This window comes from Solea solea, chromosome 17 (assembly GCF_958295425.1).
Source record: "Solea solea chromosome 17, fSolSol10.1, whole genome shotgun sequence".
Classification (NCBI taxonomy): Eukaryota; Metazoa; Chordata; class Actinopteri; order Pleuronectiformes; family Soleidae; genus Solea; species Solea solea.
Genome location: NC_081150.1, coordinates 19,367,142 through 19,385,091, shown reverse-complemented (window position 1 = coordinate 19,385,091; position 17,950 = coordinate 19,367,142). Strand labels below are relative to the sequence as shown.

The 17,950-nt window shown below is 40.5% G+C and overlaps 2 protein-coding genes across 2 annotated transcripts; both read left to right on the top strand.

Moving 5' to 3' along the window:
* The first annotated feature begins 1,680 nt into the window (after positions 1 to 1,680).
* LOC131443795 (solute carrier family 22 member 2-like) lies at positions 1,681 to 6,905 on the top strand. Its single transcript, XM_058613768.1, has 11 exons — positions 1,681 to 2,170; positions 2,690 to 2,793; positions 3,184 to 3,338; positions 3,424 to 3,592; positions 3,692 to 3,806; positions 4,355 to 4,455; positions 4,538 to 4,752; positions 4,848 to 4,956; positions 5,090 to 5,202; positions 5,825 to 5,924; positions 6,686 to 6,905. The coding sequence occupies exons 1-11, from the start codon at positions 1,769 to 1,771 to the stop codon at positions 6,780 to 6,782; spliced, it is 1,680 nt and encodes a 559-aa protein (XP_058469751.1). The 5' UTR covers positions 1,681 to 1,768; the 3' UTR covers positions 6,783 to 6,905.
* Positions 6,906 to 10,600: 3,695 nt separating this feature from the next.
* LOC131444066 (solute carrier family 22 member 2-like) lies at positions 10,601 to 17,950 on the top strand (the record flags this gene model as incomplete). The annotated part of the gene is made up of 11 exons (XM_058614193.1): positions 10,601 to 11,359; positions 12,428 to 12,475; positions 12,575 to 12,678; positions 12,757 to 12,911; positions 13,788 to 13,956; positions 14,478 to 14,592; positions 14,688 to 14,788; positions 15,304 to 15,518; positions 16,094 to 16,202; positions 16,305 to 16,417; positions 17,871 to 17,950. Coding segments are annotated over exons 1-11 (1,566 nt in total), but the record flags the coding sequence as incomplete, so codon positions are not given.

Sequence of the window (17,950 nt, the reverse complement as noted above, 5' to 3'; positions counted from 1 at the left end):
TTCGCGATTGATCCCAGATTTTACTTGTCACAGGACTTTACTTGAAGTTCTTCTTGTAGATGTTTCTCCTCTCATCTCCCCGTGGTTGTCTGACTCAGTGCGTGCTGAGAGAGCCACGATACGGGCAGCAGAAAGGAAATGGAGGAAATCAAAACACCCTGACGACCTGCTTTCCTATCATTCTCTTCTCTCCACCTTCACTGCCTCTATCTCTGCAGCCAAACAATCTTTCTATCAGACTAAAATTCAAACCTCTTTCTCTAACCCCAAAAAACTTTTCTCTATCTTCTCTAACCTCCTTGACCCCCCCACTCCTCCTCCTTCCTCCTCCCTTCTACCAATTCACTTTGTCAACTGCTTCACAAAAAAGATGACATTCGCTCTTCTTTCACAACCCCACCTCCTGATCTCACCACTCTACCAACCACAAATCTCCTTCTCTATCCTCTTTCACCCCTCTATCTCATGATCAAGTTCTTTCCCTAATATCCTCTGCCAGCCCCACCTCCTGCCCCCTTGACCCTATCCCTTCTCACCTTCAGTCAATTGCTTCTGATCTTCTTCCTTTCCTTACCCATCTCATTAACACATCTCTATCATCTGGTTACTTTCTGGACTCTCTTAAATAGGCCAGAGGGACCCCCCTCCTTAAAAAACCCACCCTTGACCCGTCTGAAGTAAATAACTACAGACCTGTCTCTCTTCTTCCTTTTCTTTCCAAAACTCTGGAGCGTGCTATCTTTAATCAACTCTCCTCCTACCTTCACCGGAACAACCTTCTCGATACTCTTCAGTCTGGTTTTAAAGCAGGTCACTCGACCGAAACTGCACTTCTTGCTGTCACTGAGCAACTCCATACTGCCAGGACTGCCTCTCTCTCCTCTGTGCTCATCGTCTTGGACCTTTCTGCAGCGTTTGACACAGTTAACCACCAGATCCTTACTTCCTCCCTTCAAGAACTAGGTGTCTCAGGCTCTGCACTTACCCTACTCTCGTCCTATCTTCAAAACCGAACATACAGAGTAACCTGGAGAGGATCTGTGTCGGAACCCTGTCCTCTAGCTACTGGGTGTTTCAATGGTTTTGTCTGTATTTTTACAACCTTTATTCAGTTCCTGATCTATTGGGCAGACCAGTTCTTCCTCTGTTTTGTCTCAGTTCCATCTGTGTAGTGTTTGAACAAATGAGCAACTGCTCAAAAGCAACCTTTTGAGTACCAACATCTTCACGTTCAGTAGATTCTCTTTTTTTTTTTTGTACTACCGTAGGGAAATTCCTCTCTGCATTTAAAACATCCTCTTCTAGGAACCTTCCTGGGATTAGGAGAAGCCCGGGGATGATGGGGGTTGGTTGCTTTGCTCAGAGTTACTCCAGCTGTTGATCTGACCTTCCACTTACATGGCAAGTTCTCCTTTCACTTGTCCATGGGCTGCCCATTTAAATGTAACTGATTGACAGCACTACTGACTGTGTAATTATGGGATGCAGAGAGAAAGAAAGAGAGGCTGCTCAGCTCTGTTGATGCATTTATGTTAATAAACCATTGATTTTGGCAGTTGACGTCTGAAGAAGTGATAACAAACAAATCATGCTCCGCTACACTGCAATGACGTCTTTGTGTGGACCTTTGCTCCTGCTCCTCATGTTAAAAATCCTAGAGGCACAACAGGAAGAGGAGACATCAGACACGGACCGAGGCTGGAGACAGGACCTGGTCAGAGTTGTTCCTGACAGTTTTACAGACAAACGCTTTGAACTCCTCTGAACCATGACGACATTCGACGACATCCTGGAAGAAGCCGGCAAGTTCGGCCGGTGTCAGAAGCGCCTCTTTGCCCTGTTTTGTCTGGTGTCCATTCCTTTCTCAGGTGTGTACGTCGGCATCGTCTTCCAGGGCTTCACGCCGAACCACTGGTGCCGGGACTCGGCGGTGGTGGAGCGGAGGGAAGCGTGCGGCTGGAGTCTGGCCAACACTCGCAGGCTCACGGTGCCTCTGGTGAACGGCTCTGTCGGGGATCAGCACAGCAGCTGCAAGCGATATGATGTGGACTGGAACAGCACAGCGCTAACATGTGACACTCTGGAGCTGGACCTGAGCAGAACCCCCAGAACCACCTGCAAGGAAGGCTGGGAGTATGACTATGAGGGACGACAGTCCTTTGTTACGGAGGTAAGAACAATTCAACTGTCAGAGAACAATTGGTCTGTAATATCTGACAACTATTGTCAGCAATTCAGTATAATTTACAGTTTTATCTGTTAGGAACTTAGTTTTTTTCAAAAATATAAATGAAAAAAACCAGAACAAAACATTATAAAAATAAAACAAGTGATGGCAAAGTTATAAGTTTCTAGACCTGCATAAATCGAAAAGAAAAACCTATAAAACAACAAAAGTAAATCAGTTTTGCCACTGCTTCCAGGCTTTATGTTAAGCTAAGCTATGCTTATCACTGCTAATTGTGTAGCTTTGTACTTCCTGTACAGTAGACATGAGAGTGTTTAGTAAATCATCTAAGATCTTCCTTTGTTTGTTAGTTTATTTGTGATTTTTTTAATGCATTCCAATTACAAAAACACTTTTCATGAAGAAACTCATCTTTGCTAAATTAGCTAGATTTTTATAAAGGAGATTAAGAGAAAACAAACATGCTCATAACTTGTGTCTTACTTGTGTGTTTTGTTGCAGTTTGACCTGGTGTGTTCAGATGAATGGTTGGTCGACATGTACCAGGCCACTCTTAACGTGGGATTCTTGATCGGGAGCATCGCTATTGGTTACCTGGCCGACAGGTAAATCCGTGATTGATTTGGCGAGTTGTGTTCCACTGTCAAAAGAGATTGATTAGCTTTTGACTCTGACCAAATATACATCGTTTTATAATGGATATACCGAAATATAATTTGTAGACATTTTAATTATCATTACAACATCACCCTACACTTTTATTTATTTATTTGCTCTCTGTCTGTCTATGCTAGCTGGTTTACTAGCATATCTATCTATGCTAGCTGGTTTACTAGCAAATTTGTCTATTCTTAGCTGGTTTACTAACATATTTGTCTATGCTAAGCTGGTTTACTAGCATATATTTATTTATCTATGCTAGCTGATTTACTACAGAAAAACAATTTTCAACCAGCTTCTTTTTTCCCCGTCATGTGCTTTGTTTGTGTCTCCAGGTTTGGCAGGAAGATGAGTTTCCTCATGTCGAGCCTGTTGAACGCGATCACAGGGATCATGGTGGCCGTCGCTCCCAACTACGTGTGTTTACTGGTTTTCAGAATGCTTTACGGGTTCGGCGTGAAATCGGGCTGGATGGCCGGATACGTGATGTGTAAGATTTTATCTCATCATTTCACTCCACTCTTATCTTTCCCCTGTCTCTCCTCACAAATGTGCGTTGTCCTCATGTTCTTCAGTGACAGAGGTCGTGGGAGTCGAGTACAGACGTACAGTGGGAGTCCTTTATCAGATGTTCTTCAGCATCGGCATCCTCCTCCTCCCTCTGCTCGCCTACTTCATCACAGACTGGCGCTGGATACAGGTTGCCATCACTGCCCCCTACATCGTCTTCCTGTTCTACTACTGGTGAGACACGCCCCTGTTGTGGTTTCTTTGATTTTTGGTTTTCTCATCACTTCATCTTTCTCCATCTCCGTTTTCCTCATGAACATTCTCTTCTTGCAGGTTCATCCCTGAATCTCCCAGATGGCTCCTGTCTCAAAACAAAAGGTCCCAAGCAGTGAAGATCACAGAGGACATGGCCAAAGAAAACAAGAGGACTCTGTCCAAAAACATCGAGGTATATCAAAGACACTCACTAAGACAACAAATGGTGGACAGATACAGAGGTGGTTTATAAAAATTAATGGACTTCTTAATTCATTTTGTTGAAAGGTTTTAGTTCGCTCATTGTAGTTTGTATATTTATTTATAAAATGTAGCTTTTTAAATCAGAACATTCTCTGGTGTCTTTGTTCCTCTGTAATGATGATGCTAGCATAGAAAAATAAATAGATGGCTAATTAACCAATTACCATAGGAAATACATAGATGGCTAGTTAGCCAACTAGCATAGAAAAACACATAGATGGCTAGGTAGCCAACTCGCATCAACAATACATCGATGGCTAGTTAGCCAACTGGCATATTAAAATAAATAGATGGCTTTTTAGCCAGCTAGCATAGAACAATACATAGATGGCTAGTTAGCCAGCTAGCATAGAACAATGCATAGATGGCTAGATAGCCAACTAGCATAGAGAATACATAGATGACTAGTTAGCCAACTAGCACAGAGAAATGCATAGATGCTAATTAGCATTATTTCTGAAACTCTGTTCTGTTCAGTATCTGAGAGACGACAACGCTGTCTCCACCACGGCATCCTTCATGGACCTGATCAGAACTCCAAACATGAGAAAGCACACGTTAATCCTCAGCTACAACTGGTCAGTTTTTACTCTGACGCTGTGTTTTTGGAACAGACTCGTTTTTAAAAACTCAAAAAACTGCTGTCGCTGCCTCCTCCAGGTTCACCAGCGCTGTGGTTTACCAGGGTTTGATCATGAGACTGGGCATTCTGGGAGGAAACGTCTACATCGACTTCCTCATCTCTGGTCTGGTGGAGTTTCCTGCCGCCTTCCTCATCCTCTTCACCATCGAACGCATCGGCCGGCGACTTCCCTTCGCCTCTGCCAACATCATTGCCGGCGCCTCCTGCTTCATCACCGCCTTCCTTCCCGACAGTGAGTACGAGAATGAGAGTATGACTCGACAAAGTTGCAAATATGAGCCATAGGAAAAGAACGAAGACGTGTTTTTGTTTTGCTTTTTCCTGAAGGTTTGCTCTGGTTAAAGACGGTGGTGGCGTGTATCGGGCGTCTGGGAATCACCATGACCTTTGAGATGGTGGTCTTCGTCAACACTGAGCTCTATCCGACGTTTGTCAGGTAAACAAATTCACCTGTTCAAAAGTGGACGCCATCAAGGACAAATTCTCCTTTGATGTGTGGGAACCCTGATACACAGTAGATATGCAGTATATACAGTATAGACAATGACAGGTTGTTGTTCTGTGTACAGGAACCTGGGCGTGTCTGTTTGTTCCACTCTGTGTGACGTTGGAGGAATCGTGGCTCCATTCCTGCTCTACAGACTCGCTGCCATCTGGCTGGAGCTGCCGCTCATCATCTTCGGTAGGACAAGCATTTACTGCAAGACTCCAATTCTTGTTTTAAACATCAGTATCAGGTCAGAAACCGCGCAATGTCAAACTGTAGATCAGTTAAAAAAGACTTAATAATCGACCATCGTGAACTAAATCACAGCCCGTTCAGTCATATCGATCCGCTTTCAGCAGTGTTGTTGTATTGAAGTCTTTTTAATGGTACAGTTCAGCTAACGTAAGCGTCTTTGACCTGTCCCACCCATGAAGACAGCAAGCCTTGTGTTGTGTGCGTAACATACACACGAGAGCCGTTGAGACTCAGTTGCTTTTGTTAAAACAGCTCAGAGGTGCGTTTTATCATAATCTCGGCTTCATTTACAGAGAGCTTGGGGGTCATGGGAAAATTAAAAATATAAGAAAAATAAATATAACAGTATTATTTTTATTTAAAACTGTAAAATAACAGTGGTAAGAGGACATAACTATTTGACAGATCCCACAGAAGTGATGGAATTTACCTCGGTCGTTGAATGCATCTCGTTTGCGAACCCAGCATCCCTCTTACTCGCTCTCATTCTGACGAATAATCCTGTGGATTATTGGAATAGTATTGTTGAAATGAGTGCGTGTTGCTCGGTGTGTTTGTGCAGGTTTTCTGGCGTTCCTGGCCGGAGGTTTGGTTCTGCTGCTTCCTGAAACCAGAGGCGTTCCGCTGCCCGAAACCATCAACGACATCGAGTTCCCCAACAAGTGAGTGTCCACTGCTGATCCGTCCTCTGACAGTTTGATGTCGTGACTTTTGCGAAAGCTCAGATTTTTTTCATATCCAGTGTCAGGAATGTGAAAACTAATTTATTTTTCCTAAAATGAATGCAATATTAGACTTGAAATGCAGCGAAAAAAGAGTCATGATTGTGAAAATATTTTTAATTTCAGACAGTCACGGCAAAAACAGTATGCTTTATTTATGAATTTTTCTGAAATACTTGAAGTAAAAACGGTAAAAATTGGTGTATTTATTCAATTTTTAATTAAACTTTCACGGTCAACAGAATTATTGAAAAAATTAGACTGCAAAGTGAGGAAGGGTCAATAAATGAAATAGAGATAAAAGTTGAAAAAAGAGCAAAATAAAACGAACTACGGAAGAGGATTAAGGTCATGTGAAAATTTAAAGAAAAAAAGTCCGAATTCTGAAATAAAGGTCAGATTTTCTCAGATTTCTGACTTTTTATTCGAACATTAACAGTAGATTTATATTTATGAGTAAATAATTCAAAATGTACAAGTTAATAACTTAAATAACCAGAATAAGGAGAAAATATGGTGAGTTAGAAACATTACTTAACTGTTAGTTAATGCCTTAATAAAGTCATGTTAATTCATTATTCTAAAGTGTTTCCAGTAGATAAAATATGGTTTTCTTTCGAATAATTTTAATACAATACCATGTTTCTTACATAATAGAAGTTTGTACGTGGTGTAGAAAATGTTGTTGTTTTTGTGTTCAGAGTGAAGGAGGCGGTCGCACTGAAGAACCAGCAGTTGACCAACTTGTTGCCAAACAACAAGAACGTGTCGACCAACAAAGACCTGACATCTGTTTGAACCTCAGTCTGTGAACAAAGTATTTATTTATTTGGTTGAATCCGCTCTTTGTGTCTCGTTCAGGATGACGAGTGAGTGAGTGAATTTATTGAATTTGTGAATTTTTATTAAAACAAAAGTGAAAAAGAAAAGTGTTTTTTGTTGTTTTCTAAAGAAAAGACAGGTTTGAGGTTATCAAGTCCTGAGGGGTATTCCAGAAAGCAGGTTCAACACACTCTGAGTCTATCCCTGAACTCTGAGTTGACTTACTCTGAGTCGGGAAACTCTGAGTATCCGGTTCCAGAACAGCTGATCTGAGTTAGTTCAATCAACTCTGAGTATGTTAACCTCGAGGTACGCGCGTGCACAACCACTATAAAAAGCCATCATCAATGGAGCCCCGATACCACGAGTCACCATGACAACCGAGAAAAAAAAAAGATCAACTTATTTCACAACTTATTAAGGAGTTGGAGATCCTTTTGCTGGGCTACGGAGAATATGAGCACATATTTCGCCGCAAATGCAACACAGCTGCAGCAGCGAAGGAGAGAGAGACCCATGGGAGAAAATTGCTGCCCGAGTCAACGCGTAAGTTTGAACGTACTATTCCATTGACGTAACATTTAACCGTAAGATCGTAGCATAGCCTATAGTTATGAATATAAGTAGGAATGAAATCTGAGTTTTTCATTTAGGTGCAATCCAACAGGAGAAAGGAGGACTTGGAAGCAGCTCAAAATGAAACATAAAAACATCATTCAAAAAGGTAAGGCATATTTTGCTAGGCTATGATTGCACCTCACTTTGATTTATTTTTTTATTTTTAATTGACTTAGGCTATTAAACGTAACGTAAATATTAATTCAGATTGCAAACATTGAGTTCTGCTCAGCCAACAGAAAGAAGGCAGAGGCCCGAAAAACGGGTGGAGGGCCACCTCCACCACCTCTGTCAGAGGCTGAGGAGCTGGCTCTCAGCCAATACAGGGGTTGCCCTGTGGCTGAAGGCATCCCCGGGGGAAGCTCATCTGAGCCTGTCACCCCCCAGGACACAAGTGCCTACATCAGATGCAAGTATACACTTATGTCTTTTTTTTAAATAAAACTTATATATATATATATATATATATATATATATATATACAGTATATATATATATATATATATATGCAATCTGAATTATATAGAGGAGGAGGAGGCGCTGTCTGCTGCCACAGGGAGAGATCCGGAGGGGCCTACTGAAGTGTGTCTTAATATTATGTATAGCTAGTGGCACTGCTCTACCCATTCATATTCATTTACATTCTTGAGTGGAATTTGGAGTGTGACATGTACACTGAAGTGATGAGCATAGATAATGGACAAACTAGCACATTCTTGTCCTTCAACAGAACATGGCTGGGCATCACCAAGAGGAGGGTCCATCAACTTCTAGAGCACAGCTTGACACAGTGAGATTTTCAGTCAATACCATGTTAAATCTGTATGTAGAACTGCAGGAATTAAATGTCGTCCATATGTTTCCGAGTTGCCGGTAAAAGAGTTGTACAGGGTGCACCTAATGAAAACCATACAAAAAACCGAGAAAGAAATGGTGTACCTGGACTGGCAAATCAGAAAAACAGACTTGGAAATTCTATTACTTGAACGCCAGTTGAGGTGGGTGCATTGTCATGGTGAAACAGGTGAATATGTGAAATATGTTAATATTACAAATCCTGACTGTTGCTTTTGTACTTTTAGAGAATAAAGAAGAACCAAATCACATGTGAATTTGTCTTTTATTTTTAATCAAAACGTCTTATCTGGGTCGGAAGATTCTCTCACGACATAATGCATTTCTAATAAATACGGCTTCGATGTCGATTGGATTTCTAATGAATGGGCAATCCATGTCTAACTGCTTTCTTCGTGTGGGAGGAGACGGGTAGAAACTCTGGGTTTCTTATAGTAAACCTGCCAGCGAGCAGGTTATGTTCACAGAGTAAGTTACCGCAGTAACAGACCCAGAGTTTAAGTTACCTCTCTTTCTGGAACGGATAACTCAGAGTTTCCCTCATCTCAGGGTTAACAAACTCAGAGTTCTCACATAACCCACTTTCTGGAATACCCCTCTGGTCTCTGGTCCATGGTAACAGCTCGGACGGTTGTTTGTCCCTTTTAGAACAAACAGAACTAAAATTATTTTCCACATCGCTGTCACTCGATTGTGTGGATGATCAGCCACGTGGGAACGGACATCATGAGATAAGCAGAGAATGTAAATGACTTAAAGGAGCATTCTTTACATGTCATTTAGCAGACGCTTTTATCCAAATAAGTGCATTTCAACGTTTGGGTACAAACAAGAGCTACAAGTAAGTAAGTGCTTCAAGTAAGCCAAACTATAAAGTGCATTCTGAAAATGTATACGTATATTTATTTATATAAGATTGTGGCCTATATATACAGCTCTGGAAAAAATGAAGAGGCCACTGCAAAAAACATTTATAATTATGTGTGTGAGTAAAATTAACAATTTTGTTTTATTCTATAAACTACTGACAACATGTCTCCCAAAGTCTAAAAAAAAAAAAAAAAAATAGTACCGTGCGCAGTTCTGAACGAGTTCGAGCCGAAGCGCGCGAGTCGCCGTGTGCCACGCCTCCTCGCGCTCAAACCCGTTCATTCACCGCGCCCGGTACTAGTTATTTTCAGTACTAGTTATTTTCAGCGGTGTCCCCACGCTTGTCGTTCCAAATTTCGGGGGGGGATCGGTTAACTTATGGCAAAGTTATAGGGCACTTCCTGTTTAAAATGGCCGACTTCCTGTTTGGTCAAATGCGTGTCCGTAAACGTGTTCAGGGAAGACCCTTGTCTTACATATCAAGTTTCGTGCAGATCGGACAATGTTAGACTTTACTTCCTGTTTTGGGCGTTCCACTTCTTGTTGGAAGATCATATTTGGCAGACACGTTCAGGACAAGTCTATGGTGTCACATATAAGGTTTTGTGCAGATCGGTCAAAGTATGAAAAAGTTAGAGGGCACTTCCTGTTTAAAATGGTCACCAAGTTTGAAGATTATCGCACGAAAATGGTGCGAATTTGCCAAAATCGCCCAAAAATGGCTGATCAACCCAAGATGGCGGACTTCCTGTAGAGCGCTTTCTTGTCATTTAGAGCGCTTATTTGGTCGAATAATGCAAATCATCACATCCCAGAGGTTTTCAATGGGGTTCAGGTCTGGAGATTGGGCTGACCATGACAGGTTCTTGATCTGGTGGTCCTTCATCCACACCTCGATTTACCTGTCTGTGAGACATGGAGTGTTGTCCTGCTGGAAAAACCAATCTTGTAGACCACTCCAGGTCTCTGTCTAACCATTAGACGACGACCAGGTGTTGGGCAAATCTGAAAATTGGACTCATTAGAGAAGATGACCTTAATCCAGTCCAAGTCCTGGCTCTTCTTTGCTTCTCATTGATGAAGGGCTTTTTTTCTAGCTTCACACGACCTGAGCCCTGACCCTCGGAGCCTGTTTCGAACTGTTCTCGATGTGCACTTAACCAGTTCCTCAGAAAAGGAGGTTCTGCCTCATTAGGACCAGGTTTTGGTCTCCATTAGGACTACTGGTGCAGACAGGCTCAGTATTTATGAAAAAAATACAAGAACACACACATGTATTGTATATACAAGTACAAATGATTTATTGTTCAGAACGTGAAGGCAGACGTTTAAAAAATAAAAAGGTTCTTGTTGTTGTGCTCAGAACATGTGGTTCATGTTTGTTCAGTTGATTTGTATTTGCCACAGGGTCAGTCGCTTGTTTTGTCCCAGCTTCTTTTAAACATTAAGAAGCATAAAAACCACCATGTGATTCAGTGGAATAACATTTGACTTTACCCCACATTGAAGAGCGTCTTTGTTCTGACTTAAATTATGTGATCACACATTCATGGTCACACACTTAAACCAAGACTATATAGAGTGTTTGTTTTAGCTGGTGCTCAGTTCAGGTTCATTGACTAGTTACATAATTTGTGCTCTTCTCTCTTTAACTTCTTTGCAGCTTTAACTCTTTTTGTTTTTTTGTGTGTGGATTTGAGCTCAAAGGTCATCCTCGTTAGTGAGGTTAGTTTGAGCGGACTGTCTTCCTGAGATCATTCCTGCAGAGCGCCGCCGTTCTCCTGCAGCCTGTGATGTGCTGAACACAACACATCTGAAAGTTTCTGTGTAGATTCTTGATCTCAGCTGCAGAGATGGTCTCCTTTGATGACCTCCTGGAGGAGGCCGGGGCTTTTGGCCGCTGTCAGAAGAGAATCTTCTCCCTGCTCTGTCTGCTGTCGCTGCCTTTCGCAGGTGTGTACGTGGGCATCGTGTTCCAGGGCTTCACCCCGGATCACTGGTGCCGGGACCCGGAGTTGGTGGAGATGAGGCAGGTGTGTGGCTGGAGTCTGGAGGACACTCACAGGCTGATTCCTCTGGTGAACGGCTCTGGAGAGCCGGAGCAGCGGAGCAGCTGTGAGCAGTATGAGGTGGACTGGAACAGCACGACACTGACCTGTGACTCGCTCGCACAACTGGACCCCAGCGGAGTCCCAGTCTCCAAGTGCAAGGTCAGAGGTTTCTTAGATTTCTTTTTCTTTTGTTTTTAACAGAAGAATTCAGTGAAAAACTTTCAACTGTTTCTCTAAAAGTAGCTGTGGAAACGGTTTCTGCCGACTGAGAAGTAAAAATATATATTTATTTAGATATATATAAATAAAGAGATATTCTCTCGTAACTGAGATACTTACTCATAATTATGAGTTTATTAAATCATAGCTATAAGTTTATTAAGTCATAATTATGAGATATAAAGTCATATTAGTAGATATTTAGTCATTGAGTTTGTAAATAATCATTTTGAATAAGTAAGTAATTATTTTGAGTTAGTAAGTCAGTAATAGTCAGAATTCTGAGATATTTTCTCATAACTGAGATATTTTCTCATAACTGAGATATTTTCTCATAATTATGAGATATTAAGTCATGATTAGTAGATATTAAGTCATAAGTCACTATGACTTACTATTTCATAATTATGAGATACTAAGTTCTCATTTGCCCTCATTGCACTTGCGGATGTGTTTATGTGGCCAAACCCCCTGGTTCTTCATCACATGGTTACATATTTACACTCTCTATGAATGAAACTGTAAGGTATTACACAGAAATGAAGGGAGGTAAAACATGAAATACTTCATTAACAGATAAATGCGACTGTGACTGCGATGGAAAAAAGGAAAGACTCTGAACTGGATTCTGATATTTTATCATGCTTTAAAAAAAAAAATCTATGCACAGGTTTCTCTTTTTTGTATTTCTTTTCCTGTGACCCTGAAGTTACAAAAGCTCTTTCTTCAAACTCAATAAAAACTTTGATTGAAGGAAAAAAAAAACTCATTACTGTGATAAAAAGTGGAAGTTTCTTGTCCTTGTGAGCAGAGCAGCACTCACGGGCAGTGGTGCACACAGAGATTGAGGGGGTCAGGGGCGTGAATCAAAGGGAGGCACCGCTTTGGTTTGCAGAGTGACGGTTCATTTTTGACTCGAGAGCTTTTGGTCTAAAAATTCTTCCAAGATCAGATGTCTTTTGATTTCAGAGTTTCTTTTAAAAGTGCTGCTTTGTCCTTACATCTCAGGCCTCGTGGGAGTATCAGTATGAAGGGAGGAAGTCCTTCGTCACCGAGGTAAGAGGACTAATCTGTTTCTTATTAACCTTCATCTTTACAAACATGAAGATGTCCCCCTTTTGTAGATGTGTTAAACCTCTGTCCTCTTGGTTACAGTTTGACCTGGTGTGTGAGAAGAGTTGGTTGGTGGACATGTACCAGTCTATGCTCAACGTGGGCTTCCTTGTTGGCAGCTTTGCCTTTGGCTACTTCGCAGACAGGTGAGGACAGACACCGTCGGAGCTTCTCATTGGACAGTCAAACAGCGCCAGAAATAAAACATGTCTTTTTTTGTGCAGGTTTGGCAGGAAGATCACATTCCTCATGTCCAACATTCTGAACGTGATCTCGGGGCTGGGGCTCGCCTTGGCTCCAAACTACGTCGCCGTCCTGGTGTTTAGGGCCATCTTTGGTTTTGGAGTGAAAGGAGGCTGGATGACCAACTATGTGCTGTGTAATTATCACACTCACAGTCACGACTTGGTTACATGAGCAGAATGTCCAGTTATGGAATGACCAAGTTATGGTTACAATTAAACCCTCATGCAACCTTAGCATCTTTTTATTTTTTCATTATTTTATCTGTGTTAATGCATAAAACATTATATTTAGAATATGGATTGCAAATCAATGGTGTCACAATTAAAACTCCATGATAAAGTCATTTTCTCAATCCCCCTGTGCTTAAACACGTAACATTTTGTTCATTCAAATCTATATTTTGTACCCCTCATAATCATTTTAAGCATCATTTCCCCCTTTGTTAAGCATAGATGTAATTCTTCTGTTTATCCATCAGGTTGCACTGCAAATGTCAAGTGACGATGTATTGAGAAAATACTTAAACATACTGTATATTTATTTTATTGGACGTTTTTGGCACTCAAGGTGCCGAGTGTGAGTAAATGACACTACACGAAAAATTATAAAGCAAAAAATTAATTGTTGTGTGTAATTAGTGACATGTGCAAGGCCGCGTAATCCCTCCCAAGTTAATCTTATTATCATGTAGTATTTGGAAAATATTGCATAATGTGTGTGTTGTTGTTTTTTAATGTTAAAAATATATTTAAAAAATGTAAGCTTTAATGTTGCTTAGAAATACCAATCAATTAAAAGTGGAAAAAATATATGTACAGTATATAATGATTTGTCACCGTTTTATGAAGTGAACAATTTTTGTACTTAAATTGAAGAACGTTACTTTTTTAAGGTTTGGATCAAATATGATGGTGGCTACAGTTTCGTTCTTCTCACAGCACATTTTCAGCTTTAGATTTGTGCGTTAACGTTGATTAACTCTGCACTCGTGTGTCTTTGGTTTTGTCAGTGACGGAGATCGTGGGAGTGAAGCACAGAAGAACTGTGGGCATAATCTTCCAGATGTTCTTCAGCGTTGGCCTCCTCATCCTCCCTCCTCTTGCCTACTTCATCACCGACTGGCGCTGGTTCCAGGTTGCCATCGCCGCTCCAAACGTCCTCTTCCTGGCCTACTACTGGTCAGAAACTTTAAAGTTGTTGGAAAGGATTTTTCAGAAGTCATGTATCCATCCACGTTGTAGATTTGGTCCCTATTGGTGTTTTATTTGTGTTTTAAGTCGTTTTCCATTAATAATAATATTATAAACATAAATGAAGATCATGAGATTTACCTTGATCTCAGTGTTTTTCCTCAAATATTTTATGCTGACCTGTTTTCTTCCTTCAGGATCCAGTTTTCCTTTGCTTTGCAAGTAAATTAGCAAGGAAGAAAGAAGGAAAGAAAGAGAGAAACAACTAAAGAAAGAAACTAACAAACAAGCATACAAACAAGATAGATAGATAGATAGATAGATAGATAGATAGATAGATAGATAGATAGATAGATGGCAACTACCATAGATAGCTAGCTAGATGACTAGTTAGCCAGCTAATGTAGATAGATAGAAATACCTGAAATTCAAGGTGCTCATGACCTTGAATTTATTTATTTTTTGCCATTGAGAGACAACGTTCAGAGCTGGCGTGTTGGTTCTTTCAGGTTCATCCCAGAGTCTCCACGTTGGCTCCTTTCCCAGAACAATTCCGCCAAAGCTGAGGAGATCGTCAGAGCCATGGCCGAGGAGAACAAGAAGAAACTCACCAGCAGCTTTGACGTAAATCGAGTCCACAGCTTTGTCTTTATCTTACCCGGGACCTGATGTCATATCACTTCCTGGTTTCCTGACACATACAGGATTTCTTCTTTCAGAATCTGGTGTGTGATGAAGGCGACTCTCCCTCTGCTTCTCTGCTGGATCTGGTCAGGACTCCAAAGATGAGGAAGCACACTTTCATTCTCATGTTCAACTGGTGAGACTGTTAAACATTTATCACCAAGGACACATTTACACAACTGTAAGAACATTTACTGATTTTGAAAGCAATATTTAATATTACAATATTTATAATAACAATACTATATAAAAACTCTAAGCTAGGGGTCTCATAAGCGCTAATTACAGGGGAATTATTATGCTGCAAAATTTAAAATCTGTCAAAATGGTAATAGTCGGAACTCAAAATTTCTGAGGTCTGGTTATTTGGATCTCATCTCTGAAACTCAGAGCAACCTCACCAACCCCAACTTTGGATACTCCGAGGTACAACTAGTATTGCTAACGATGTCTACCACGAGGTACGTTTACATGGGGGGTGACGTCACTCCCTGTTCCGACCTTCAACTTCCGATGTAAATAGAATGCAGCATTAATCCTGTTAACTTCCTCCTAAAGTGTTTTTCTACCATGTTCATTCTGTGAAATGAAAGTGATCATATTCGCAGGCTTAAATGCAGACATTGATGAATCTGTGATCGTTGGTTGCAGGTTCAGCTGCGCTGTGGTTTATCAGGGCCTCATCATGCGCGTGGGCATAACGGGAGGAAACGTCTACATTGACTTCCTCATCATGGCCCTGGTGGAGTTTCCCGCCGCCTTCCTTATCCTCTTCACCATCGAGCGGATCGGCCGACGTCTTCCCTTCGCCACCGCTAACATCGTTGGCGGAGCCTGCTGCCTCATCGCCGCCTTCATCCCCGACAGTGAGAAGCATCTTGATCTGATTATTTTCCAGTTACAGTACATTGATTTCTAAAAGTGTTGGGCTACAGCCTCTTGGTGGGCTGGGCTGTGAGAGAAGTCAAAAAGTTGCTTGGTACATTTTTGCTTTCATGTGGAATTTATAGATAATTATGGATAAGTGTATAATCACTAGTTTGTTTCTAGTACCTATAGAACAAGCCTTTTATATGTACTTAAGTAAGGGTCCAAAAAGGACAAAACCCAGTCAAACGCCTGTGTTTTGCATTTGGTAGCTTCATTTTAAAATGCCATCAAAGAAGAGCATCATCGTATTTTCTACCACAGTTGTTGGGGAATGGGAGAGGTGAACAGAGGAGTTGTCCATTTGTTGCAGTTCTGCAGTTTCACCACTAGATGTCACTAATTCTTACAGAATTCTGAGTCAAGTTTTTGTTGGACCACCGATTTGTAGATTTTTAAAGTGCCACGATATTCTTAAAATAGTGAATTATGAATTCACTTGTTATTGTAAACCTTTTGACTTTTTGACTATGTTAACAGTTACAGTTATTTTCTCTTTCTAAACCGTCCTCAGGTCTGTTCTGGTTTAAGACGGCAGTGGGATGTGTCGGGCGTCTGGGAATGACCATGGCCTTTGAGATGGTGGTGTTCGTCAACACCGAGCTCTACCCGACGTTTATCAGGTGAGGTCAAATCAGTTGAGTCTATGTTTTCAGTTTTCATTGATAGATGATGCAAAACGCCTTCATGAATGTGTGAATGCGTGTGTGTGTGTGTGTGTGCAGGAACCTGGGCGTGTCCGTTTGTTCCACTATGTGCGACATCGGAGGAATCATCTCTCCGTTCCTGCTCTACAGACTCTCTGCCATCTGGCTGGAGTTGCCGCTCATCATCTTTGGTACATTTTCTAAATCTTCTCCTGGTTTTATTTAAAATTTAACAAATTGAATTTAGAGTTGTTCCGATTCCGATACCGGTATCGGAAATGCCTCCGATACTGCCGAAAATGTGGGCATCGGTATCAGCGAGTAATGGAGTCCATGCACCGATCCGATACCACGTAATTTATTAGAGCTCTGCTAGCTCAGTTGCGCTGTGCTGTTTTAGAGGTGTGAAGAAGAACTGATCACCCGACACCTGTAGACAAGGAGCTAACATTAGCTCATCATGTCGGCGGTGGAGGGAAAAAATGGTATCGGAGCATCTCTAACTGAATTCTGTAATTGTTTTGACAAAATTGTTGCTGCTTTTATGGAAGCAGATTTTAGCTGCCTAAAAATACAATAAGATAAATAAATGTAGTCGTCCTTCTGAATCAATAAGATACTTTTCCCCCAAAAGAATAAATAACCCCTAACCCGAACCTTTTGCCAAATTTCTCCCCATAATTCGGCAAATAAGTCTTTTTTCTCATAAATCTTTTCTAAAATATTTTTTCCCAAAAAACGTATTTAGTTGTTTTTTGAAATCAATCAATCAACTTTCCATGAAATAAAAATTGGCTCTTCTGAATTTATTTTCCTGAATTGATGAAAAAACTAAATTTGGCAGTTTTTCTGACCTAAATTTTAACCCTAAATTTATAGATGTAGTTCTATTTTTCTGAATCAATGGGATCATTTTTTTATACAAAACAAAAATAAATATAATAGTCCTTATGAATGAATTAGATACATTTTCCTTAAGATTATTTTTTTGAGGAGTAAAAAAAACACACGAGGTAATGTAGACAAACAACTTGCTCATCCCAATGTTGGGATGTTGGTTGTTTTTCTGAATAAATTAGATAAAATTTCCTTCAAAAATGTTTTTCTGAATCGATCAAAAATCTAAATTTTGCTGTGGTTTTGTTTTTGCCTTAAATACATTTAGCTCTATTTTATCTTAAAATTAATGTTATAGTTGAATCATTCAGTTTATGACATCTACAAAGTACAACTATTTAATAAAACTAAACATGTTAACTTCCCTTAAATCGAGCTCTTGAGAAGCAAATTAAAACATCTCTGGTCTTAATGTATTAATTATATTATATATATAGATGTATTATAATTAATTTGATCAATTCACAGCTGAATATTTAAAAAAAAAAACATCTCATTAATTTAGAAAAAACATAGCTTTTGTATTAGTTAGAGGTTTGAGTTAAAGACATCAATTTTTTTGTATTTATTGCAATTATTATTAGTATCATTATACAGTAGCTTACCGTGTACAGTAATTACGATTTTTTGTTTTTGTTTGTTAGTTTAGCAGTGACTCGACATTTTCAGTTCAGTTTAATTCAGTTGAAAAAGAAAAGACTCTTATTTCGCGTCTCCATGTGTTGATTTGTCGCGTTTTGCTCGCAGGAGTCGTCGCGTTGATCGCTGGAGGTTTGGTTCTGCTGCTTCCTGAAACCAGAGGAGTTCCTCTTCCCGATACCATCGAC

Coding starts and splice junctions, on each gene's coding strand:
- LOC131443795 (XM_058613768.1), top strand. CDS start 1,769: ATGACGACATTCGACGACATCCTGGAAGAAGCCGGCAAGTTCGGCCGG. Junction 2,171..2,689: donor GACAGTCCTTTGTTACGGAG/GTAAGAACAATT, acceptor GTTTTGTTGCAG/TTTGACCTGGTGTGTTCAGA. Junction 4,753..4,847: donor CACCGCCTTCCTTCCCGACA/GTGAGTACGAGA, acceptor TTTTTCCTGAAG/GTTTGCTCTGGTTAAAGACG.